Consider the following 26,542-nt stretch of genomic DNA (forward strand, 5'->3'; position numbering starts at 1 on the left):
AATTGCTGCTCCCTTTACTTTTGCATCTGTTAAGTATTGTTTGGGGTAGTACTTGGAATCTAGCCTACTGTTGTCTTTCAGTAAGAGATGAGTCTCCTCAATACAATGAATGTCTTAAAAGATACAACAGTGAAGCGAAGGCCTCCAAGTAACAAAGGGAAAAAAGGAGGAGAATGAGAAAGAAAGAAAGGGGTACAGGGCCAAGTGGAAAAGACACAATCGTAAACGAAGTACATTTCGGCAACATTATGGCATCATCACTTCAGCGCATCACTCTGGGACCAAGATAACAGAGATATACCAGCAGAGCATACAGAGAAATAGTGCAACAGTGTTCCATCCAGTGGGCGTCTGGAGGAATGGGAAAGCATTTTTCGCAGGGCACAGACACCCCTAGTATTTCAGGCACACTGGGAACTTGGCCATCTGGGTTGTCTGGTTTGACTCCGGCATACTATCCAAGCAAGTAAGGGAATCCATTATGGGCGGGTCCCTTCCAAACACAGGTTGGGGGAGCATCTTTGCTTTGAAGTAAGTTAGTAATGGTTCCCAGATATCCCTCAGGCGGGATCTTGGTGGCATCAGGTCCCAGTATGTGGACGGTTGTTCTTCACAGTAGACCACGTTCTGCAGCAAGGTGTCGGCCTTAAGTGTGGGCAGTCTGACCTAATGCATAGCCACTCGTCGTTTGGCTAATAAGTGGACCATAGCTGTGAGGCGTCAAAGACCAGGGGTGACATCTTTGACATATCCCAGGAGTGCAGCTAGAGGGGTCTGTAGGAGGGGATTGCACTTTATCTGGTAAAGAATGGAATACACGTCGTACCAATATCCAGCCATCCGCTAGCATTCCCTGGCAATGTGAAGGAAAGAGGCTCGTGGAGCCGAGCAGCGCATACAGTGTGCCTCATCCGCCAGCCCCATGTGTAGTTATTGCATCGGGCGTGGTACAACTTGTGCAAGAATTTGAAATGGATAAGATGCAACTGGTATTTAGGTGACAACGCTGAGGGCTGACGCAGCTGTGTGTTCACTGCGCTTCTGTGATGGGAGGTGTATAGTCAAGATCCCAGGCTAAGAGAACTGCCTGCACCTGTGCTTTATCCTGCATTGTCGTGTATAAATGGGTAAATAGTTTATGAGAAGAGGCATTCGTGAGTAGGGGTTCAATCGCATGAATGAATGTCTCCTTTTTATCGCTTCTGTGTATTAAGAATGTAGATCCTTTTATTAGGACTGTTAAGCCCCTTATGTTGAATGAAATTAATGTCATTGTTTTGTCTATCTGGAAACGCGGATAAGGACGAAAGGCTTTCTCTGCTATGTGGCCAGCATAAGTTAGGAATTGTTTGTTGTGTGGACTGCTAATTCCTGACTGAATGTAATTTATCTTGTTGTATGTGACTGGTGTAAAACCTTGTGAACTTAATCTTAAACTCAACTGGCCCTTTACTGAGGAGGGACTTGCCTCCTGGGAAAACCTTCCCAACAAAATGTAACAATGGGAAGAATCCTCCTGATTCTCAATAAGGAAGGAAGCATGACTATGACTAACTCTTCTTCCGACATGCTAAGTTGTCTCCGAGTCATTTTTCATCCCTGTTTTGGAATTTCCCGCATGGACAGTGTGTGGCAAACAACAACCACTTTGTTGGCCTCACCCCAACAAAGCATCTTGATCTGGAAGCCACCCTACTTGCAAAGTATAAGTCTGTTTTTTCTTAGTGTCTTAACTGTGGCCTTCTGTGGCACTTTGGAAGATGCCACCTCAGGAGATTTGTTCTTTAGTTAGCCTGTCACTGCCTTCCTCTCTGTCTCACACTGACTTTTGCGCTTGGTTTGCAGTTGAGCTTTGATCTTTTTCTGGAAATTATCTTCCATCTGCTTCTACTTCTGTGTAGCAGCAATTCGACTTCTTCTATCAAAGACATTTGGTAGTCAATGTTGTGTCTGAATAGATGGCCCGTTGATAGGTAATATTTTGTGTATCGTAAAAATAGAAGCACTGGACAGACAGCTTGTCTTTTTTTGTCTGTTGAAGAGGTCTTGGAAGAGGAGCACATTATTCCCTTCAAATGTGAATGTACTCTACTTGGTATATCTGCCAGTAATTGAGCTAATGTAGATGATCTGGAACTTTGGTGAGTCCTGTATAAGATGGTGTCAGGCTTTTCCAGAAGGGTTTTAAAGGCTTTTGCACATTGCCATCCAGGTTCATCCCCTCCACTCCATTAGGTACCCCGATCCTGTTATTGCTCCCAAAGGACCTCCTTTCAAGGTTTTCCATGTGTTTTTACAGAGTAAGATTTGTATTTTATTTTATAATAAACTGAATAGCACTAGTTTTTAATCATGAAAGCTGCCATGCACAATACTAACTTTAACTCACAACATTGAAAGAGAAAAAGTGTTTATTAAAGGCAAGCTATGGTCAGACAACGCACCAATTATATTCAAACATGCAACAGAACTCCCACCACAAGAAACATCAGACTGCTACTACAGAAAAGCAGTTGAAGAGCATAGATACAAGTCACTTCCACCTCAATACACTAGATTTCCTTTAAACAGTTCACAACATTGCTGCGAGGATTGTGATATCACTGCCTGTGATAATCTTATATGCCCAAAAAACGCAAAAAATCTGCTAAACAGTCTGGATCTGGCCAACCTGAAATGGCTAGATTTAAAAGCGGAATACTTCTAGATATCATCCAAGCTGAACGTGGACGAAACCTGATGGAAGAATCTATAACAAAGAATACTACATGCTAATAATATGCAAAACACCTAAACTAAACCTTGAGTCAATGAACGGAAATGATCAGTAGGAAATCTGGAGATATTAAAAACAGCCTCTGTGAATATCTTCTCACCTTTTTTGACTAAAATGTTATGTAAAACAGAATTTGAGCAGATGTTCCTAACAAGCCTGAAATAGTGCCTCCCCGTTTATTCCTCCCTTTATTGTCCATCGATATCAGACTTCACACTCATAAAAAGTGGAAGAGATAGGCCACTTAGTCTACAATATGCTGAGTCATCGATAGTTGGTGTCTACAATGAACGCTTTCCAACATTAGTTCACTCCCTTACAAACATTTATAATGCATCTATTTCTAATAGAAATGTTTTTTTGTATGCATGACATAAGCAATAAACTGTGATATCACGAAAAACCCTACAGACTGCCCCAAGAATTTTGTTAACTATAGACCCATAGCCATGCTTTGCTGCCCCCGCAAATTAGTATTGCAGGAATCCTCAAAGGAATGATGTAGAACAACATAACTTACTGCAAAACCACCAGTCAGGCTTCAGGCCTATGGGTGAGGCCAAAACTCACAGTAGGCCTCCCTTGACAGTTTGAAAGAACAACAATAGGCTGCCCTGATTCTCTTTAATCTTTTTGCGGCCAACAACAAAGTGAACCATTACATCGTGTTGAAAAATCTAATGGAGTTGTTTGGAGTCTCTGGATCACCTTGCCTTGAAGCCATACATGAGAATCGATGATAATTAGGTCAATAAAGTGTGCTATTGCGAGGGGTGCAGTACATCACATAGCACAGCACATACCTGTTTGGTACAGACAGGCAACCCTGTAGCTGCAAGGCTAGGCTCTGTCTGTGCCTTGTTATTAACTAGTGTCCTTGGTGGTTGGAGAAATATTCTCAAACATGTCTCTTTGCCTGAGAGAGCTGAAGACTTATTTGTACTGTTGCTTGGTGATATTGTGAGAAAGTTTCTCCATGGTTCTTGATGTAATGTGACAAGAAACTCATGGGAACTCTTACCTATAACTGTACCAAAAGGAAACCGCTAGACCTCAGCTTAAACAATACAGGTAATAGGAGTATATGAACTAAAAGCAAACTTTCATAATACATAATACATGCTTTGCATATTCTTATACAACACACAGTACAAAGACAATGAAAACAAACAGCATTTGAAATAAGTAATCAAGGGTCTTAGTCCATAAATAAATGCTGAGCAGGTGCTTGATATGGCGTGCCCCTATCCAAACAGTGTCAAACATACATCTACACATGGCCACAATCCGAGATTATCATGAACGTATACATGAGGAAACTGTGGTGAGTTAATGTAAGGTGAGTGTTAGACCTGGCTTTTCCAGCGGGTTTATCCCCAGACTTTTTGCTTTTTGGCCTCCTGTTGTGGATCCTGTTTGTGTTGGTTTTATGACTCTGGGCACTTTACCACTGCTGATCAGTGCTAAAGTGCATATGCTCACCCAGTAAATTATGTTTGTGGATTAGTGTGTACACAATTGGCTTATTTGATTTACTAAGTCCCTTGTACAGTGCACTGTGTGTGCCCAGGGCATGGAAATCAAATGCTGCTAGTGGGCCTGCAGCACTAATTTTGCCACCCACACAAGCAGCCTTAGAAAGGGTTCTCGGGCCTGCCCTTGCAGTGTCTGTGTGCAGTCTGGTACTGCCAGGTTGACCTGGCAAGTGCACCCAATTGCTAGGCCCTAACCTTCCCTTTTCTTACCTGTGTTACCGCTAAGGTAGGCCCAAGGTGCCCTTGTGGGCAGCGTGCAGTGTATGTAAATATGTAAATGGTAGGACATGCCTTATTGTGTGTGGCATGTCCTGATAGTGAAATACTGCCAATTTTGTTTTGTCAGTAGTAAAAGGCTATCTGTCCCTTAGGATAGAATGGGGAGTTTACTTATAACATGTTATAATTATAACTGCTCATGAGAACAAGATGGGAATGGGGAGTTTGGTATGCCTGAATATAAAAATGCATCTTTTAGTGAAGATGATTTTTTTATTGTGTGCTTGAAAATATCACTTTTAGAAAGTAGGTGTTTTCTTGCTTAGCCATCCAGTGTGCCTTTGCTAGGTTCGTGTATTCGCTGTCTGGCTTTGGAGTGACAGGGGCTGGGGATGTGCATTCTGTTCAGGCAGGCACTTGGGGGGGGGGGGGGGTTAGGTATGTCCTGCCTTTCCAAGGTGAGTCAGGGCTGGGCTGGGCTGCATTTAGGGTAGGGGGAGGAGATTCCTTTCACACCTGAATGGGCCTGGACTGCTTTGGACAATGCAAATGCTGTCTCCACTCCCCCCTGCAAGGAAGCTGCACCAGATATATATATATATATAGAGAGAGAGATAGAGATATATATCGCAAACAATGAATAAACCAAATGAATGATTCTCGAGCCACACTGATCATCGTAAGTAATTTTAATCCGCAGAGAGTAGACTCGACCACAGCCTTGGCCTTGAACATATATATCGTTTAGACTCTCCAGAGTCTTGGTAAACATTACCACAACAGATTTGCTTGCACTTAAATAGTACGCCACAGCAACAACAAGGTATAAACAACATAGAAAACAGATGCTCGTTATATCTTCAAGAACGTTTATAAACTTAAAGGTAAACATGCTTAAGTGAGTCGATATTGTATACATCAGGTGGACTCAAGTAACAGAATGTTTTACAGATTAAAAAAAAGAGGAGTGTAATGTTTTACAATCCTGTGTTATGTATTCAGTGGATCGTAGAAATAAGACTACATTTCCCATGCTGCCTGTTGTTGTTACATAGTGATGTTATAGGTTCATATGGATTTGCAGTGTTTGTAGAGGAACATGGGAGCTGGAAAATTGTTTTAGTTATTTGTCCTGACACCGATGTGCATGGCGGAAGGACCAAATATGTGAGATTAGTCTGGGATATCATTGGGGGTCAAGTACCCAGGCAAACTGGTCCTTTTCCTGAGAACAGGAGTAAAAGAACGATGAATGTCACTGTGATGAGTCCGAGAGAATCTGTTATTATTAAATATTTAAAGGAACGACTGACCGTAGTCAATTTAGCTGTAGGAGCCAGTTACTTCAAAGAAGAGATTCCACAGTTGTGTCACTTCTCCATGCAGATTATCCCTGAATCCGTGGGTCTCTTTAGTGCAAGATTTCCAGTGTGCCAATCTGGAATCTGAAAAAAGGTTGTACAAAGTTAATAACAATGCCCATACATTGTTTACTCAATATCTGAACAGTCTCTTATGAACTAATAATGATATAAGGAACCCGGTGTCTGAGATTGCTCAGCCTAGAGGCCAGGGAGGGTGCACAAGGTGGGTGTATCTATACAAGGGCTGTCATGTTTCAGAATCATAAAGAAAATGCAAATATAATATAATATAGTACAACATTTGACTATTGTATGTGATAGTCAAGGATTTTCAGCATATATATGCAGTTCACCAAATTAAATATTTCTATGTTCAAAACAGTCATTCAGCTAACTGTATGTAAGCGGGGAAAGAAGGGGATGAAAAGGTGGGACAGTAGAAACATCGACACCATCTCATAAGTGTGAATGCATTCCTCATTATTATTCATTCCTTCCGGGATCAGGCAACCAGCTTTCAGAATAAATCTAGGCTCAAGTCTCCATAGGGCTGTTACTCTGTTTCCTTCTCTAGGGTGTTTAAACACAGTGTCTAGGCCAAAAAACTTTGCTTTTGTCCAGTCACTCTGATGTGGCTCTTGAAAGTGTCCAGCTGTGCTATAGCTCAAGTCATTGTTAGTGATGGCCCTCTAATGTTCCAGAATTCGTTTTTGGACTGGAAAAGTAGTTGATCCGATGTACCATTTCCCATAAGGGCATGTGATGACATACACCACAAAGTCGGTTTTACACGTGATCAATTTCAAATTAGCCACTTCTTGTTGTTTCTCTCAAGTTGAACATCTAGTACACTATTGCTGTACCTGTATGCTTTGCAGGTCCCACACCATCTATAACCTTTAGTTTTTTTAAGCCAGTTGGTGTTTTTTTAGGTCTGAGATGACATTGAACTAGCATATCCTTGAGGGGCACATTCCGTTAGTATGTAGTTCTTGGAGTTGTCCCTATTTTACTCTACAACACATTGTCCTTAGTCAAATACCCCATTGTTTCTTCAGAATGCCCGAGATTGCCTGCATGGTTAGTATATTGTGTGATAAAATGCACACCTTCACTTTTTTCTACAACTTTGTTAGATGAGGGGCGAAATAGAGCCTTTGTTCCAAGAATACTGTCTACTCTTTTCCTTATTCTATTCGGTTTCTCCCATGGATAGACCCTTGCTCGGAATCTCTAAATAATTTAGGAGCCATACTAAATTGTCAAACAGGAGCAGCTTACCCAAAATACAGCTAGGATACAGACTTTCAAAACAGTGGTTCCACAATTTGAGCCTCAAAATCAAATATCAGGCAGAACAGTTATGCGTCTCCTAGGGACCATGACATCATGCAAAGCCATAGTACCTCATGCCAGATTGAATATGCACCCTCTACAACAATGCTTAATGCAACAATGGTCTCAAGCGGAGGGTCAATTAGAGGATCTAGTTATGATAAGCTGTTAAGTTTGCCACTCTATTTGCCTTGCTGCCTGCTTGCCCTGTTAGAACGCATTCAGCGCCTGGTATCAGTCACCTGTGGTAACATATATTTGCGCATACAATTTACACTGTGGGGAAGTTATCTTAGCCTGAATAGTCTTTCCGACTTCTGCTGTACCCTGACTCGCACTCCGGATTTGCCTCAGTTTCGATTCAGCTTCCGGGCTACCATTTTGTGGAGTGTTTACTTGTGTGAGCCCTCCCAGATCCCGCCTCCCTGCTGCCCCTCCCTCGCTCCGCCCCCTCCACTCTCCATTAAATGCCTGATGTCCCAACGCGCAGCGTCCACGCGCTACGGCCTCGCCGAAGGTGCGCCAAAGGTAAGCCCGTCTACGCCCGTCCGCGCCTGGACCGCGCCCAGCGCCCGTCCCCCTGCTCTATGCCGCTCCCAACCCCCCAGAGTAACTTATGATGCCGCCACTCTCCTCGCCCTCAACGCCGGACGCACCCCACTCTGCTGCCAAGCTACCCCAGGACGTACCCACGGCCCTTTCTCCTGCCTCTCCTGTAAGTTCAACTGCGTCAGGACCCTCACCAAACACACTTCCTCCACACACAGCTCCGAACCCAACGACTTGAAATGCATCCTACTGAACACCCGCTCGGTCCACAGACACGCAACCGAACTCTGGGACCTAATCGACTCTACATCTCCTGACATCGCCTTCCTCACTGAAACATGGATGAATGCATCTTCTGCCCCCGACATCGCCATAGCCATACCGGAGACATACAAGATCATTCGAAAAGACCGCACCATTAACAAAACTGGAGGAGGCTTAGCCATCGTCCACAGAAACACCATCAAAATTACAACCTGCTCTGATGACAATCTTGCAACCGCCGAACACCTCCACTTCCAGATCCACACCGACCCCAGGACCACACTCAGAGGAACCCTCATTTACAGGCCCCCAGGCACCCGATCTCAATTCAGTGACGACATCACTGACTTCATCAGCCCGCACGCCCTCGCATCCGAGAACTACATTCTCCTAGGAGACCTCAACTACCACCTTGACAACATTCTCGACAACAATACCACCACCCTTCTGGACAACCTGTCCAATCTTGGACTCAAACAACTGGTTAACACCCCCACTCACACAGCCGGACACACGCTCGACCCTATCTTCACCTCCAGCAAGCACATCTCCTTCGATCACACTACAGCTCTCCACTGGACGGATCACAGCTGTGTTCACTTCAGCTACAAAACAACCCTGACCCACAACCCATTCCCCGAAGAAAATGGAACAAAATCACCACCGACCAACTCCTCACATCACTCAGCCAAAACACTCCCACCCTAACAACGGACCCAGACCAAGCGGCCACAAACCTCAGGCAATGGATCACCAACAGTGCGGACGAACTAGCACCCCTGAAAAAACACCAGTTGAAATCATTCAGCAAAAGGGCTCCCTGGTTCAATGACGACCTTAAAAAATCCAAGAAGACATGCCGCACCCTGGAGAAGAACTGGAGAAAAGAACCAACCTCAGACAACATGGCCTCCCTCAAGACAGCCACCCGCAAACACCACCAACTGATTCGATCCGCCAAGAAATCAGCATTTAAGGACCGTCTCGACAACAACTCTCATAACAGCAAGGAACTCTTCAATATCGTCAAAGAATTCACCAACCCTCCCGCAGCATCCAACGACATCGCTAACTCCCAAGACCTCTGCGATGCGCTATCCTCCTTCTTCTACAACAAAATCGCCGACATCCACAACAGCTTCATGAATACTCCCAATGACCAACTCACCCCACCCCCTTCTGTTCCCACCCCTCCAACTAACTACCTCAAGTCCTGGAACCCAATCACCATTGAAGATACCATTCGCCTCATGAACTCAATTCACTCTGGCTCACCCTCGGACCCCTGTCCCCACTACATCTTCAACAAAGCTGACTCCATCATCGCCCCCCAACTCCGCGATGTCATCAACTGCTCCTTCAACTCCGCCTCCTTTCCAGAAATATGGAAACACGCCAAACTCAGCGCCCTTCTGAAAAAACCAACAGCAGACCCCTCAGAACTGAAAAACTACCGACCCATTTCCCTCCTCCCTTTCCTTGCCAAAGTCATCGAGAAAGCCGTCAACAGCCAACTCGCAGCCTTCCTCGAATCCAACAACTCCCTGGATCCCTCACAAAACGGCTTCCGAACCAAACACAGCACCGAAACCGCCCTCATTGCGGCGACCGACGACATCCGAGCACTCCTGGACAACGGTGAAACAGTGGCCCTCATTCTACTCGACCTCTCCGCCGCCTTCGACACTGTCTGTCACAACACCCTCATACAACGCCTCTACAACATCGGCATACAAGGAAAAGCCTTGGACTGGATCATCTCGTTCCTAGCCGGAAGAACCCAGAGAGTCCGACTCCCCCCTTTCTACTCCGAGTCCACTGAAGTCATCTGCGGCGTACCTCAAGGCTCCTCACTCAGTCCCACCCTCTTCAACGTCTACATGAGTCCCCTCGCCTCCATCGCACGTCAACACAACCTCAACATCATCTCCTACGCCGACGACACCCAGCTTATCCTTTCCCTCACCAAAGACCCCAACACCGCCAAAAACAACCTTCACGAAGGTATGAAAGAAGTAGCCGAATGGATGAAACAGAGCCGCTTAAAACTCAACTCAGACAAAACGGAGGTGCTCATCCTTGGATCCTCCCCCTCAGCTTGGGACGACTCCTGGTGGCCGTCCGCTTTGGGATCAGCGCCCACACCCACAGACCATGCACGTAACCTTGGCTTCATTCTAGACTCCTCTCTCTCAATGTCCAGACAAGTCAACGCTGTATCGTCCTCCTGCTTCAACGTCCTTCGCATTCTCAAAAAGATCTTCCACTGGATCCCCCTCGAAACAAGAAAGACTGTCACCCATGCACTGGTCACAAGTCGACTGGACTATGGCAACACACTCTACGCCGGAATTACAACAAAATTGCAGAAAAAGCTCCAGCGCATTCAAAACGCATCAGCGAGACTCATATTAGACATCCCTCGCCAAGAACACATCACCGGTCACCTAAAAAACCTCCACTGGCTTCCCGTCAACAAAAGAATCACTTTCCGCCTTCTTACCCACGCACACAAGGCCCTTTATAATCTAGGACCCGAATGCCTCAACACCCGACTGTCCTTCTACCATCCCACCCGCCAACTAAGATCATTCAATCAAGCCCTCGCCGCAGTCCCGCGCATCCGAAAAACCACCATGGGTGGCAGATCCTTCTCCTTCCTGGCTGCCAAGACCTGGAACTCACTCCCCACCCACCTCCGCCTTACTCAGAATCACATCTCCTTCAGAAAAGAACTGAAAACTTGGCTATTCGATAAACAGTGATCCCCTCCCCCTAGCGCCTTGAGACCCTCTGGGTGAGTAGTGCGCTTTATAAATGCCTGAACTTGAACTTGAATTCTGCAATTATGGAACTCCAAAAATCTGGTACAGGGATGGCAGTTTATAGACCCACTTCTGAAAACAACCATAACAACGGATGTATCAATGACTGGCGGGCAGTGCACTCACAGAAAATGACTGCACATGGGCGCTGGACACACTGGTCAATCTCTTCTACATATCAATCACTTAATTTTGCTAGCTGTTCATCTAGCGATAAAAGCATTCCTTCCTCACCTTTCAAGCAAAGTAGTCTTAATCAAAACAAACAACATGACTATCATGTATTATCTGCAAAAAAGGGGGGACCAAATCTCCACAGTTGTCTCTCTAGCACAAAAAATCAATCAATTTTCAGTTGTGCGCACAATATATTCTAGGAGTAGACAACAACTTGGCGGATCTCCTCAGCAGGACACGCAAAGAAGTCCATAAATAGGATTTCAATATACTAGTTATACACCCATTCTTCCATCAATGGGGACAATAGGGCATAGACCTATTTGCAACCCCACAGAACGCAAAATGCCAAAATTTTGCCTCCAGGTTCCATCATTCGCAGTCCAAAGGCAATGCGCTGTGGTTCAATTGGTCAGGATTATTTGCTTATTCTTTTGCACCTCTCCCCCTGATTCCATTTGTAATTCACAAACTGAGGCAGACATCTTTGACACTCATTCTAGTTGCTCTCACATTAGCCAGGCAACCATGGTACACAACATTACTAGAGTTTTCAGTAGTCTCACATCAACTACTACCCTACAGACAGGACCTCCTCACTGTGGTAAGACACCCAAATCCCACATCACTCAATCTTGCAATTTGGCTCCTGAGGTCTTAGAAGTTTGATATTTAATTCTGCCAAAAGAATGTATGGATTTCTAAAGAGAAGCAAGAAGGCCCACCGAACGGGCATGCTATGCAGCGAAGTGGAAACGTTTTGTTCATTAATGTCACTCAAAAAATATTGATCCACTAAATGCATCACCTCAAAACATTCTATGCTTCCTGCTTCGTTTACAAGTTGCACGGTTAGCTTTTATTTCTATAAAAATACATCTTACAGCCCTAGCCGCATATCTTCAAAATAGAGAACAAACGTCTATATTCAGAATTCCTGAAATTAAAGCTTTTCTACTAGGCCTTAAAAGAGATATACCTCATAGAACTCCACCTAAACCAGTGGATTCTTAAGATTGTGTTAACAAGGTTAATGGGTCCACCATTTGAACAATTGCATAAATGTTCACTACATTTTTTATTATGGAAACTTGCTTTTCTCATTGCGATTACTTCACTCAGAAGCAGAAGCACTAACTTTAAAGGACCCGTTTTTCCAAATACATAAAGACAAAGTAGTTTTAAGAACTAATCTTAAATTTCTACCTAGGGTAGTATCACAATTTCACATGAATCAATCCATTGAATTACCTGTATTTTTCCCTCCACCAATTTCAATGGCAGAAAGAGCATTACATTAGATGTTCAAAGAGCATTAATGTATCTATAGATAGAATACAATCCTTCCGGAAAACTGAGATATTGCTCATTGGAAAGTAAAATGTATCCAAACCTGCTTTGCTAAAGCCAAAAGACCTCTTTCTATCCCACCAAAAGTCCACTCTACATACAAAGCAGGAGCTCAATGGCATTTCTAGGGAATATTCCAATAGCTGCTACATGGACTACACCACATACATTTACAAAACATTACTGTGTAGATGTTATGGTATGACAACAAGTAAAATGTTGGTCAAGCAGTACTACGTACATTATTTCAAACAAATGCAGCTGCCACAAGTTAGTCACCTGTTACAAGAGGAACTGCCATTTAGTCTATGCTAAGCATGTGTATCTACAGCCACACATGCCATCCATCGATGAATGCTACTTACCCTGTAAGCATCTGTTTGTGGCATGCAGTACTGTAGATTCACATGTGCCCACCCTCCTGCCCAGTGACTTATGCTTCTTGCATTTATATACATTATACATCACATTATTACATGGTATTCTACATATCTACACTATCCTTTCACTCCATCCTCACCAGCCAAATGGAAAACAATCTAACATTGGAGTCAATGAACATGCTCACTACAAGCAAGAGGAGGAGTCACTCTACCTTGTCACTTGAAACAATTCTTCGAAGAAAACAAAATTGTGCACACTTCCGAGCATACCCAACACCAGATGGTGGACTTATGCTAAGCATGTGAATGTACAGCACTATATGCCACAAACAGATGCTTACAGGGTAAGTAACATTCACCATATATCTAACTATCTATCTATAAATAGATAGATAGAGTTAGGATTGTGTTTCCATAGGGAAAACATTTTTTGGTTTGCTTATAGATTTGGCACTGTTTTACAAATCTTCACAAAATTCTTCCCCAAAAAAGCTCTTCCACCTCAGCTCCTTCCTGGAAACTTTTGGGGTGATCCTTAAGCGGTGGCTGAGAAAAAAGGAGGGTGGGGTCCCAAAACGCGTTTCCTCCATTCATTTTTTCATAGGATTTTTAGATACAGCTGCAGCCCAAACGATAGAGCAAATTTCCACTTAATTTGGCAGAAAGCAAGATATTGGTCCCAAAACAGTGATTTTTGTGATTTAATGTAAATACTTTCAGTGTTTTTTAGACTCAAAATCTTTCTATATTTCAAGGCGTCAAGTATCTGCGGGCTGAAAGATCTCATGGTGCGATTTGATTGACTGCCACTGTATCAAAACGTCCTGAGTCCTAGAAAATAAAAGCTAAAATATGACTTAAGGGGGCAGCATAGGAATACCCTGAATCCCTAGGTCTGGTGATGAATCAAAAACATGTTTTTTTTAGGTTTTGTTACAAATTTCGAGGAGAAGCCCCAAGCACAAACAGCTGCTCCCTCGGGATGGGAGCAATACTGGCTCCTGCAGTTGTGGGTAGCTGACGAGAACCCTGATGTTGCCATGCAGCCATCAACTTGCTGTTTAGTGGGTGCCTTGGGTGGCCACCAGGACACACACCTAAGATGTGTTCCCTGAAGCCAAATTAGGCTCAGGGAGGCAGACCGTTCCCCCAGCTCCCCTTTAAATTAAGGGCGGCGGTTAGGGGGATCGGGTCCCCAGGGCCTAATAAGGCTCGGAGAGCAGGCCGTGTGGCCCCCTCCCCTTTCTAAGGAATTTGCCCTCAGGGGTGTGGGGTCCTTGGGGACTATTAAGGGTCAGGAGGTGAGACAGCATTTCCCCCCCATTCACATATATGTTTTGGCGCATAGGATTGGGTCCTAGTGCCACTGTTGGCTCGATTAGAGGGGGCATGCTTACTCCCCATCTTAATATATACGTTTTGGTCCCGGGGAACAGGTCCCTGGGGCCACTATTGGTTTGAGGAGGGGGCCCATGCTACCCCTCCCACTCCCCTTTACAAATATCTTTTGGCCACCGGGGATGAGGTCCCATGGGCACTGTTTGCTCAAGGATGGGAGCTGTGCACACTTCTCCTTAATTTAAAAAAAGGCGCCAGGATGGGTATCCTGAGGACTGAGGTGGCTGAAGGATGGGACCCTTTTAAAAAAAAAAAAAAAGCCTTCCAATGATGGAGTCCTGAAGTAGATTTGGGGTGAGGGTGAGGCTGCATCATCCCTAAGCGGTACATGGGTGAAGGCTGTTTACGACGTGAGGATGGCTGTCTGCGGGGGTAGGTCACATGCCCGGCGGCCAACCTCACTCCATGCACGGCCAAAGTCTATGCGTGGCGGGGGGGTTTGATTTACATATGGTAATAAAATATTACTTTACGTAAAAAAAAACTACAAATTCACTGGAAAAAAAACAAATGTTAAAGTAACATTATATTTAGATTAAAATTTCAGTGACAACGTTACGGTTTAAATGTGTAAAGCCTTTCCTGAGGGACTTTTGTGGGACCAGGAAAATGAGTTACAAAAATGTGGGCTGCGTGTCCGTGGTAGATTGGCCGCCCACAGGAGTTTGGGAGTATGCGCTCAACCCCAAGCCATGCATGGCCATATGGTGTGGGCCGGGAGGGGGGTCACCCATGTGGTGTTGGATATGGTAATGAGATATTCGTATACTTTAAAAAAAATCCTACAAATTCCCTGAAAAAAACAAAAGTATGTTATGTTATGTTATAGTTAGGTTTGGTAATGTTATCGTACTTTACATTAACAAAAAACCTCCGAAATTCACTGAAAAAAGGATAAGGTGACGTTATAGTTATGTCAAAATACCAGTTAAAACATACCGAATTTTCCAGTTATAGTTTATTGACCTAACTAGAACTTGTGCCCCCACCATGCACTGCTTATGATCTTACATATATCATCACTCATGATATCATTGAAGACATCACTGATGACATCTCAAATGGCATAATTTATACGAACATATAATAAAGAGCCATGAGATCAAATATTAGTTCAAAGGGATCTGGTATGCACATTAAACAAGTATGGAGGAGAGTCCCAAGCCTTGTGGCACTCGGCAATAAAGTGATTTGAAGTCAGCCGGAATGGGAATGGAACCCTACAAATCTTATGGCGGTCTTGGTGATGATGTTTCTCCAGGCAAAAATCTTTTCCCATGAGGAGAAAAAGATACAAATTGTGCATTTCCACTACAACCTGCCGTCATACACTGCAGGTATACCCAGTGTATGACGGCACTGGGGAACTAGCATATGCTGTAAACATTCCCTGTACAATGACTAGTTAGTTGCAGCTGACACAGCTTTTTAAGCATACTATTAGGAATGTTTCTGTATTCACACAAGGTCATACATAAACATTTGTGCATTGTACTATCTCTATATAATTGTATGAATCTTACTCGAAGAATACTAGAGTAACTATTATGACTAACATTCCCCTTTTTTCTCCCACAAAGCTGTGCTTGAAGGTTTGGATATTCGAGAGAGCATCACTTTCATTGAAGAGCATATCAACAGGCAGGTAAGTGCATGTTACATATAGACCAGAGAAGAAGAGATTACCAATTAGTACTGTGGTTATTCTACGCTCCAGGTTACAATTAATGGAGTAGCCCCAGTACCACACAACTCCGTAATCAGATGAGTTCCCAAAAGGATATACAGCACTGGTGGGCATCAACTCTTTCACTTATGGGTAGGGCTGCATTGTGTAGAGTAATATTGCTGCCTTCATTTCTTATGCCATTCTGGGTATTGGAGGCCTTTTTCTGTAGGATGAATGTTGCATTATAGAAACTGCTATGGAATAGTGGCTTTCAAGAATTGCTTTGAAAACATTGATTTCTTGGGTTCACAGTAGCATAACTGCTCTTCCTGATTTTGCACAAGTATTACTGAACATAACACCTTGTAATAGTATGTAAGTGGGCTTTTTCGTCACAGCAAGAGCCATTTCTTGGGGTGGATAGGCACATTGTGGGAACCTTTCCATACCCCACAGTGCTGAAAAGTGTGTCTTGGTCTACATAACCACAATGATTAAGGCATGGAAATTAACCACAAAGAGTCCGGGCTGGGAGAACAATCTGCCTCTCCCCACACTCTCACCCTCTGTGGTCGAGCAAGGCTATAGGGTAGTCCTGAAATAGTGTCTATATATAGACTGGTGTATGTTGGCAGAGAGGTTTGTGCATGAATGGAGGGGCTGCACTATGAATCACAAGAAAGTATGGGTTCCCCGGATGAGATAAAGGAAGATGGGTTGGTGGGCAGACCTGGGGAGGCATCATGCAGAGTGAAAGGCTGGATACCGCAAAGCAGAAAGCACAATGATAATATATGAGTGGAGAAGCGTGGCTCAGTGGTTAGAGGCGGCAGACCCGGAAGCTGAGATCGGCCGTGGACCAGGGTTCGATTCCCCGTCTCTGGCTCAAAAATTCCACGGACTCGATAATTCTCGCTCCGGTGCCTACTCAACTCACGGGGTCACACTCTGCGACTCTGGGCAATAGCTTGCTTAATCTCCACTGCGCCCCTCGCGGCGGGATGCCTGGCTTTCACCTTGTGGATACCCTGCCGGGGTATCTCACAGGGGAATACCAGGACGGGTTCCCTAAGCAAGCGCTTAGATACCGGGTCGGTGATTTGCGCTATATAAATACATGTACACATTTACACATGAAAAATTAGTGCAATGCATAATTGTAAGATAGGTTGGATATATTAGTAACTGTTGAACATATGTGTGCACCTATGTCTATTCCTTGATCAATGCTGTATTGAGAAGTGTGCTTTTATTTTATATTGAACTAGTTTTGTTTTTGAAATAAAAGAAATAAAAATAAAAATAAACTAATTTGGGCCTCAAAGAAGTGCACATTGAATTACATAAAAGATACCCATTCTCTATGCCAAATCTCTAGCAATGTGAATCAGCTGTAAATCATTCTCTCACATTTGGAGCAGCATCCTTAAGCGTAGCAGAATCGGAGGCAGTGAAAAGTGCAGACCTTCTCATTTTAATTAATTAATTAATTAATTAATTAATTAATTAATTGTGGGTTTCTAAAGCGCTAGAATCGACTCCCGAAGGAGTATCTCTGCGCTGTAGACCGCTGGGGAACCCGTCCTGGCTTTCCCTGTGAGATGGTCCCTACTGGGTATCTCCAAGGTGAAACCAGGCATCCCCGGCGTATGTGGGGGGACGTTGTGGAGATGAGGCAAGCTAATGCCCAGAGTTGCCGAGTGTGATCCCTGGTTAGAGTAGGCACCGAGGCGAGAATTATCGAGTCCGCTGACCCTGGTCCACGACCCTGCCGCGTCGGGGATAGAACCCTGGTCCCGGGCCGTCCTCTGCTTCTGGGTCTGCCGCCTCTAACCAGTGAGCCACACCACTCCATTTTGAAGGCATCAAGGAGGATCAAATGGTGGGAAGTGCAGGGTACAGAACAGAGGACATTTCTAGTTTAGAGCCATGGCAGGAGGTCAAAGTAGGGAAACTCAATCTGGGAAAAGATCAAGTCTGTCGCATCGTGGTGTTATTTCCATTCCTGATCCTCCTGGGCGAAGCAACTCAAAACATCTCCCTTCACATACAGAGTAACGGGCAGGTGAACTCCCACCAACAAAACTCTTAATTTCAAAACCCCTTAATTTCAAAAACAACAAGCGCAAGGCCTCCCAGCAGGGAGTACAGAAATGTACTTTGTCCTGGTGAAGTATTGCATGGCGGTATTGTTATTCAAAAGACCCTGCACAACAGGCTAATATGAAATACCCTTAACGCCAATATACTGATGTGTATTCATTGTTTTGATGGAGACACCACTAACGAGATTTCATCAATCACCTAGATTGCAGCACCAGATGAGGCTATTAAGCCTAACATGTACAACAAACCTGAAGAGCAGCAATCAGAAATGCAGTCTAACACATTTGTATCACATCTCGAATGTCTGAATTCGATGCAATGAATGCCAAAGTAAGAATCTGAACAATGTGAGGCTTCTGCTGGTTGATGGAGAAGCCCAGCCAATGAAGCAGTCAGAGCCTGATGGCCCAAAACTAGCCTGGGGAAACCCGATTTTACCAGTCAATCATCCAAGTATGCAAATACTTGTACTCATGACCTCCTGAGGGAAGCTGTCACCACAGCTAGCACCTTGGAGAAGACTTGTGGAGTGCTCAGATAACCAAAAGGCAATACCACAAACTTGTAATGATGATATTCCACGCTGGAGCAGAGGTAAAGAATGTGAGTATGAAAGATCAGCCGATGGAAATGGGTGTCCTGAAGATCCAAGGAAAACATCCAATCCTAGGACTTCAGAGCCAAGAGAACAAAACTCAGGAAGGACCTTCATCTTGCCAAAGAAGTTCAAGAACCTCAGATCCCAACTGGACCTGGGCCACCTTCCTTTTTAGGAACCAAGAAGTAGAAGAAGAAGGAATCCTTGCTGTTTTCCTCCAAACATACCATTTCTAAGAACCGTTTTTGCAGCAAGACCAGTCTTCAGCCTACAAGACTGAGGATTGGGCTGGGGTGCACTTCCAGCTTCTCAACAGGCGATCCAAAGGAGTGTACAGGAAGGGAGGGTGTAACCCTTGTAGGCCAAATGAAGGAACCTGAGCTTTATGGTGATGGACTCCCATTGGGCCAGAGAATGGGAGACTGTCCTACAAAGCTGGAACCCGATAGTAGAGGAAGGGCAAATCAGATCTGAGGATGGAGAACCAGCAAAAGGACTGCTGCTTCTGCTGAGGTTCCTTAAACCCACATCTCTCTCAAAAGGAGTGGAAAACCTGCTGGGGGGTCTGGAACAACTGGCTGGGTTTATGCTGCCAGGAAGGCAAGCTCCTAGAAAAACAGCGAAAGTGATGGTGCTTCTGGTGGAATTCTTTGGTGGAATTCTTTGGCCGGGAAGCCAGTCCCAGTAATGTAAGTATCCTTCTGGAGAAGAAACTACTAAGGAGGGACTACTAAGCCTTTTGAACAATGAACAGCCATAGTTCACATTGGACAATGACACAAGCCAATGAAAAATGTGGGCAGAGAGTGGGCGGAGCTTCAAGTCCCTACCTCAGTACAGCATGCCTAGCAGAGCAGCGCATGCGCTGCCTTGGTTCGACCTAAAAATGGATAGTTTCAGCCCTTTTGGAAAAAGCCAGGCTAGGTGCATCAGAGTAGTGATGGATACACACCTAACTAGCTGGTTGAATATCCACCTAGAAGAGATTAATCATCTCGAGAAGGGTCAGGCAGCCTGCTGTCTTGAGCTTGGAACCTGTGCTTGTGACAATTTTGGATCAATTATGTACCTGACACAATAAAGGGTAGGCTGAAGGGATTCTACTTTTAGATCTCTCTGCTGCTTTTGACACAGGAAGGACAAGGAATGACATTGTTGCTTAGCGCTTCGCGCTCACTCTGCTGAATAGCGTTTTTAATTCAACCTGTTTTTTATTTGCTTTCCTATTTTGGTTGTTAGCCCCGGTTTTTAAAGTGCCCTCTTACCTGCACCTTAATCGGAATCCACCTCTGCTTGAGCGGGTCCGGTTCCCGGGGTGGGCTCACTTAGTAGCCGCCATCTTGGAGTGGGGTAGTTGTCTGGGCGCCATTTTTTGCGAGCGCTCGAGTGCGCAGAAGCATAGGTGGGACGCCTATTAAAGGCGAGCTGCTTCAGGGTTCGCCCTGACAAGGAATGACATCGTTGCTTAGCGCTTCGCGCTCACTCTGCTGAATAGCGTTTTTAATCCAACCTGTTTTTTATTTGCTTTCCTATTTTGGTTGTTAGCCCCGGTTTTTAAAGTGCCCTCTTACCTGCACCTTAATCGGAATCCACCGCTGCTTGAGCGGGTCCAGTTCCCGGGGTGGGCTCACTTAGTAGCCGCCATCTTGGAGTGGGGTAGTTGTCTGGGCGCCATTTTTTGCGAGCGCTCGAGTGCGCAGAAGCCTAGGTGGGACGCCTATATAAGGCGAGCTGCTTCAGGGTTCGCCCTGACAAGGAATGACATCGTTGCTTAGCGCTTCGCGCTCACTCTGCTGAATAGCGTTTTTAATTCAACCTGTTTTTTATTTGCTTTCCTATTTTGGTTGTTAGCCCCGGTTTTTAAAGTGCCCTCTTACCTGCACCTTAATCGGAATCCACCGCTGCTTGAGCGGGTCCGGTTCCCGGGGTGGGCTCACTTAGTAGCCGCCATCTTGGAGTGGGGTAGTTGTCTGGGCGCCATTTTTTGCGAGCGCTCGAGTGCACAGAAGCCTAGGTGGGACGCCTATTTAAGGCGAGCTGCTTCAGGGTTCGCCCTGACAAGGAATGACATCGTTGCTTAGCGCTTCACGCTCACTCTGCTGAATAGCGTTTTTAATTCAACCTGTTTTTTATTTGCTTTCCTATTTTGGTTGTTAGCCCCGGTTTTTAAAGTGCCCTCTTACCTGCACCTTATTCGGAATCCACCGCTCCTTAAGCGGGTCCGGTTCCCGGGGTGGGCTCACTTAGTAGCCGCCATCTTGGAGTGGGGTAGTTGTCTGGGCGCCATTTTTTGCGAGCGCTCGAGTGCGCAGAAGCCTAGGTGGGACGCCTATTTAAGGCGAGCTGCTTCAGGGTTCGCCCTGACAAGGAATGACATCGTTGCTTAGCGCTTCGCGCTCACTCTGCTGAATAGCGTTTTTAATTCAACCTGTTTTTTATTTGCTTTCCTATTTTGGTTGTTAGCCCCGGTTTTTAAAGTGCCCTCTTACCTGCACCTTAATCGGAATCCACCGCTGCTTGAGCGGGTCCGGTTCCCGGGGTGGGCTCACTTAGTAGCCGCCATCTTGGAGTGGGGTAGTTGTCTGGGCGCCATTTTTTGCGAGCGCTCGAGTGCGCAGAAGCCTAGGTGGGACGCCTATTTAAAGCTCCCTGCCGCGCGCAGCGGTATCGCCTTCGCTTAGCCTGAGTCGTGCCAGAGTCCTGCCCGTCTGCGCCCGTCCCCGCTAAGGTCGCAGCGGGCTAGCGGGCCGTCTGAGGCATACTCCCTTGTGCATCGTGATGCTTATCTACTCTAGAGAGAGCCTCTGGTCCATTGGGCAGACCGTCCCGAGGTGTGACCTAGCACCAATCCATCCTCTATGCGGTCCTTACCACTGTGCCTGCAAGAGATGGATGCTCGACTCCCCTGTGCCTATTCGCCAGAGGGATATTTTATCTGTCCCTCGGAGCAATTGCCCCGTGCGTATGCTTCGGGTGCTGAATTTGAATGCTAGGTCCGTGGTGAAACACCACCAAGCCATCCATGACCTCATTATGGACGAGTCTCCTGATATATTTTCCATCACAGAAACCTGGCTTCAGGAGGCTGATGTGGCCATTATCAACTTGGCCTGCCCCCCTGACTACTCTATTTACACCCTGAACCGGCCTACCAGAGGTGGGGGCATTGCCCTCATAGTTAGGTCCTGTTTTACCTGCAATTGGAATGGCCTTAACATCGCTGGTTGCGAAAGTGCCTCTTTTAAGATCTTAATCAGCCCCCAGTTCACACTTTCTGGGATGGTTGTCTACCGACCCCCGGGTAGCGGCCTCTTTTAAGATCTTAATCAGCCCCCAGTTCACGCTTTCTGGGATGGTTGTCTACCGACCCCCGGGTAGCGATGTAGCGTTTAGAGAAGCCTTTCCAGACGCCGTTAGCGCGTTAGCTATGGGCTGTGCCAATTTTTCCATCTTGGGTGACCTAAACCTTCATTTCGATAACCAGACTATTCCGGCGGTTAGTAGTATTTTAGCTGATTTAGAGGCCCTTCAGCTATCCCAACAGGTATTCCAGCCCACCCATGTAGGGGGCCACACTTTCGACCCTTTTTTTACTAATTTAGCTGAGGCTAGTGCTCTGTCCATCTCCCCATTAGGGTGGAGGGATCACTTCCTTGTGTCCATTCAGTACCCCCTGCCTGAGACCCCTTTCATTCCATCTGTCAGACGGGTCCCTAGGCGGCACTGGAGTAAACTCAGGCTGGATGACCTGCATCGTATCCTAGTGGAAGAGCCATAAGGCCCTCTGGATAACGTGGAAACTGGTTACGATCAGTTTTGCAGCTGGATCTCCAGGGCGCTGGACTCTCTGATTCCCATCATCTCGAGCAAATTGAGCACTAGAGAGTCGAGTCCCTGGTATGATAGTGCCTTGCGTGCTTTGAAGGGTACTTGTAGACGGGCGGAAAGAGCATGGCGGAGGTCTTATGAGGCCGATAAGAAAGCCGCATATGTTGCCTCCGTTAAGCTCTACCATCGAGCCATCTGTAGAGCTCGCGCGGCGTTCTATGCCTTGGAATTCCGCAACAGTTCGAACCCATCAAAAACTATTTTTAAAGTTGTTAATGACCTTTTGGCGAAAAGGGCTTCTTCTCTGGCAACTGGCTCCATTTCCCACTGTGAGGCTTTGGCATCCTTTTTTCTGGAGAAGGTCCAGGTTATCTACCAGGCCTTCCCCAGTATTGGGCCAGTCTCGGGAGCCCTGGATTGCACTCAAGGCCATACCATCCTGCACTCTTTCCCCCCGTTACTACCTGAGGGGTTTAACAAATTGGCCCAGCAAATTAAGTCCGGCTCTCCTTCGGATCCATTAAGACCAGCTCTTTTTAGAGATCAGTCTTTTTTGGGATACTCTACGGTGTGTTCCCTAATTAACCTCTCGCTGGCCTCGGGTATGGTCCCTACCAAATGGAAGCAGGCGGTGGTTTCCCCTATTCTGAAGAAGCCCTCTTTGGATCCTTTGAAACCCGAGAACTACCGCCCTATTTCATTACTCCCGTGGCCGGCGAAAGTTGCGGAGGCCCATGTAAATCTGGCCCTGTCAGACCACCTTACGCGGGCCAACGCCCTGGACCCCACGCAGAACGGCTTCCGTGCTGGTCACAGCACGGAGACGGCCCTTCTCGCCATGGTGGAGCATTTGCGTGCGGTGTTGGATGCTGGTCAGACGGCGGCGCTCGTACTATTAGATCTCAGCGCCGCCTTTGACACCGTCTCCCACAGCATTCTGCTGCACCGTTTGGAGGAGATTGGCATTGGGGGGCCTGCTCTGCAGTGGTTTCGCTCCTTCCTCGACAATCGTTCTTTCTGCGTGGCCATCCCACCTTACCAGTCCAAATTCCATCCTTTGGCCATGGGGGTTCCGCAGGGATCCTCGCTGAGTCCCACGTTATTCAATCTTTACGTGAGACCGCTGGCTGAGGTCGTAAAGCAGTGGGGCCTAACCATGGTTTCATATGCCGACGACACTCAGCTGGCGGTTACTTTCAGTGGGGATGCGGAGCTGGATGCCCCTAGGTTTCAGAATGGACTGAAGGCGGTGGCCAGCTGGATGACGGCGAATTGTCTCCAGCTCAACGCAAGAAAGACAGAAATCATGATTGTCGGTAAGAGAGCGGAGCTCTGGGGGGACAGGTGGTGGCCTTCGGAATTGGGACCATCTCCGACTCCGGTTTCGGAATTAAGAAACTTGGGAGTTTGGCTGGACTCTAGCCTTAACTTTGTTGGCCACACTAAGAAAACCGCGGCCTGCTGCTTTGGTGTCCTTCGGGGCTTAAGACCTGTTCTTAAATTCTTCGATGCCCCGACCAGGCAGCTGGTGATTCAGCCGACGGTAATCTCCCGGCTTGATTACGCCAGCTCTCTCCTGGTGGGGGCTAACCAGGCAGAAATCACTCGCCTGCAGCGCGTCCAAAATGCTGCAGCCAGAGCGATAGTTGGCTTGCCCAGATTTTGCCCCGTCTCTAACACCCTTCGCTGCCTACACTGGTTGCCGGTGAAGATGAGAATTCATTTCAAGGTCTTATGTTTGGCCTTCAAAATCCTGAAGAGCACTGCTCCCCAGATCCTGACCAATCTCTTATCTTTGTATGTTCCGACACGCTCTCTTCGTTCCCTGGGCCAGGCTCTCGCCGTGGTTCCCCGGTTTAAGCTTTGCCGTGCCGGGGGCCGATCTTTTCGTGTAAGAGCTGCGCCTATCTGGAACTCTCTCCCGGTTGAGATCCGTTTGTTGGAGGATCTCTTGCAGTTTCGTAAGGCTATTAAAACTTTCTTGTTTTAATCTTATCCCACTGTCGTTTCTTTTTTCTGTTTCTGCGTTAGCAGTGTTGTGTTTTACCTTGTTTTGCGACAGGACGCTCCTTCGCTGGAGCAGCTGTGCGCACAATAAATGACTGTAACATAACATAACATAACAGTCATCCATGATGTCTCGTTGCACCATCTCAAAGTCATGTAATTGTCCGACAGGTCTTTTGCCTGGTTCACTTCTATCTTAGAAAAGAAAATACTGTTGATGCCCTTTACCCCTTATCAAGTCCTCTCAAGACCTCTTCGTGTGGAGTTACCCAAGCATCTGCTTTGTCCCTGGTTCTATTTAAGGTTTACATTTCAACTCATTTTCGATCTGATCAGGTCCTTTGGCATTGCAACCCTCTTCTTTGCAAAGTATACCAGCTAGTACTTAAGTTGGATCAACCCTTGTTAAACCGCATCAGCAAGTTGAATTATTGTATGCTTGGCATTCAGAAATGAGTGTTATTAGAACTGGGGGTCTCCAGTTGGCAAAGGTAGGTACCTTTGACCAAATAGGGACCCTTGCTTCTAGTCAAGGTAGGGGGGACACTTCTAAAATAACCCCTTCTCACCCCCTTGGTAGCTTGGCACAAGCAGACAGGTTTATCTCAGAGGCAGTATGTAAAGCATTTGTGAACACATACAGTAACACAGTGAAAACACTACACCAGTTTAGAAAAATAAGTAATCTTCACTAGACTTAACACAAGACCACAAACAACAAAAATCCACAATACTGTACTCAAAATAGACTTAAAGATAGTATAAGTAACTTAGTTCAAGTTGATGATAAATGCAACACGTTTCTCACAATTAGTACCTTGGATGTACAAAGCAAAACAAACAAAAGGTTTGCAAGGAGGGTGATGCATCGGTTTCTTGCTTTGGGGGAGGCGATGCATCGCTCCTCAATGGTTGCACAGAGTAGGGGATGCGTTGATTCTAGTACTGCATTCCGGTTTCAATGCGGCAAGATGGTAAATCGCTACGATGCTGCAATCCGGTGCAATGCGATAAGATGGCGCCCTTGATGCGATGCGACGACGTGAAGACGATGTGTGCATGTCCGACGGCTGTGCGGTGACTCGACAACATTTGAGCCACGACAGGCCTTGTGACACGCTTCTCCGGTGATGCGACGGCGACCCTTGCGGGGGCGACACTTCTCCGGTGATGCGACAGCAAACAGCTGCGACGATGACCCGCTTCTCTGGTGATGCGGCAGCGCTGACAAGCTTCTCCGGCGATTTGACGGCGACACGCTTCTTCCCGTTGAGTCGCGCTTCCAGCTCCCAGCGACACAGGCTTCTGCAGACAGAATTCCCAGCAAGGAAATTCAGGGGTAGCTGGTGGTGAAGTCTTGTAGCCCTGAGACTTCAGCAGGAGGCAAGCACAAGTTCAAGCCCTTGGACAAATATTCTGCAAGATGATGAAAGCTCCTTAAAAGTTCCTTCTCCTTTCCTTTGCAATAAAGAAACCACTGCATGCCAACCCAGCAAAACAACAAACTGGCAGAAGGGCAGTCCAAACTCCTGTAGCTTCCTTGGTTCTTCTCCTTGGCAAAGGTTCAGCTTGATTTCCCAGAAGCGATCTGAAGTCCTGGGGTCTGGGCCCCAATATTTATACCAGTAAATCCTTTGTCCTCTGAAGGCAGAGGGTCCTGTATCTAGTCCAAACCAGTTCTGGGTGCATTCTGCCAGTGCACACCTTCTTCCTTTGTCAGTGGGGCCTGGGTCATCAGACGCACCACAGGAGGTGGAGCCTGCATTGTGGAAGGCAGGCACAGCCCTATTCAGGCTCAGGTGCTACTCCTCCCACCACTCCCAATGCAGATAGGTCTATTCAGGCTAGTGCTGACTCACCCTGTCTCCTGGAGCCCCCCAGCCCCTGTCACTCACAAAACCAGAGATACAGTCCACAAGCTAGTAGAGGCAGGCTGGATGGTTAGGCAAGAAAATACCTACTTTCTAAAAGTGGAATTTTCAAACACAGAATGTTAAAACCAACTTCACTAAAAAATGTATTTTATCATTCTGAGTTCAGGCATACTAAAATCTAATTTCTACCATGTTCCCTGGGTCAGTTAGGATTATAAAATGTTATAATCAAACTGCCCATTCTGGCCTATGGGAACAGGTAGCCTTGCAATAGTGAAAAACGAA

The 26,542-nt window shown here is 46.1% G+C and overlaps 1 protein-coding gene across 1 annotated transcript in view; it reads left to right on the plus strand.

Annotated features, from left to right (window-relative positions):
• The window catches only part of VPS33B (VPS33B late endosome and lysosome associated), an 806,019-nt gene that overhangs the window by 396,539 nt on the left and 382,938 nt on the right, over positions 1-26,542 (plus strand). Inside the window, exon 16 of the mRNA XM_078683255.1 lies at positions 15,756-15,820. Within this exon, the coding sequence (XP_078539381.1) occupies positions 15,756-15,820 (65 nt within the window). The remainder of the gene's footprint in view (positions 1-15,755; positions 15,821-26,542) is intronic.

The sequence above is a fragment of the Lissotriton helveticus genome, chromosome 3_1 (genome assembly GCF_964261635.1).
Source record: "Lissotriton helveticus chromosome 3_1, aLisHel1.1, whole genome shotgun sequence".
In the NCBI taxonomy this organism is placed as follows: Eukaryota; Metazoa; Chordata; class Amphibia; order Caudata; family Salamandridae; genus Lissotriton; species Lissotriton helveticus.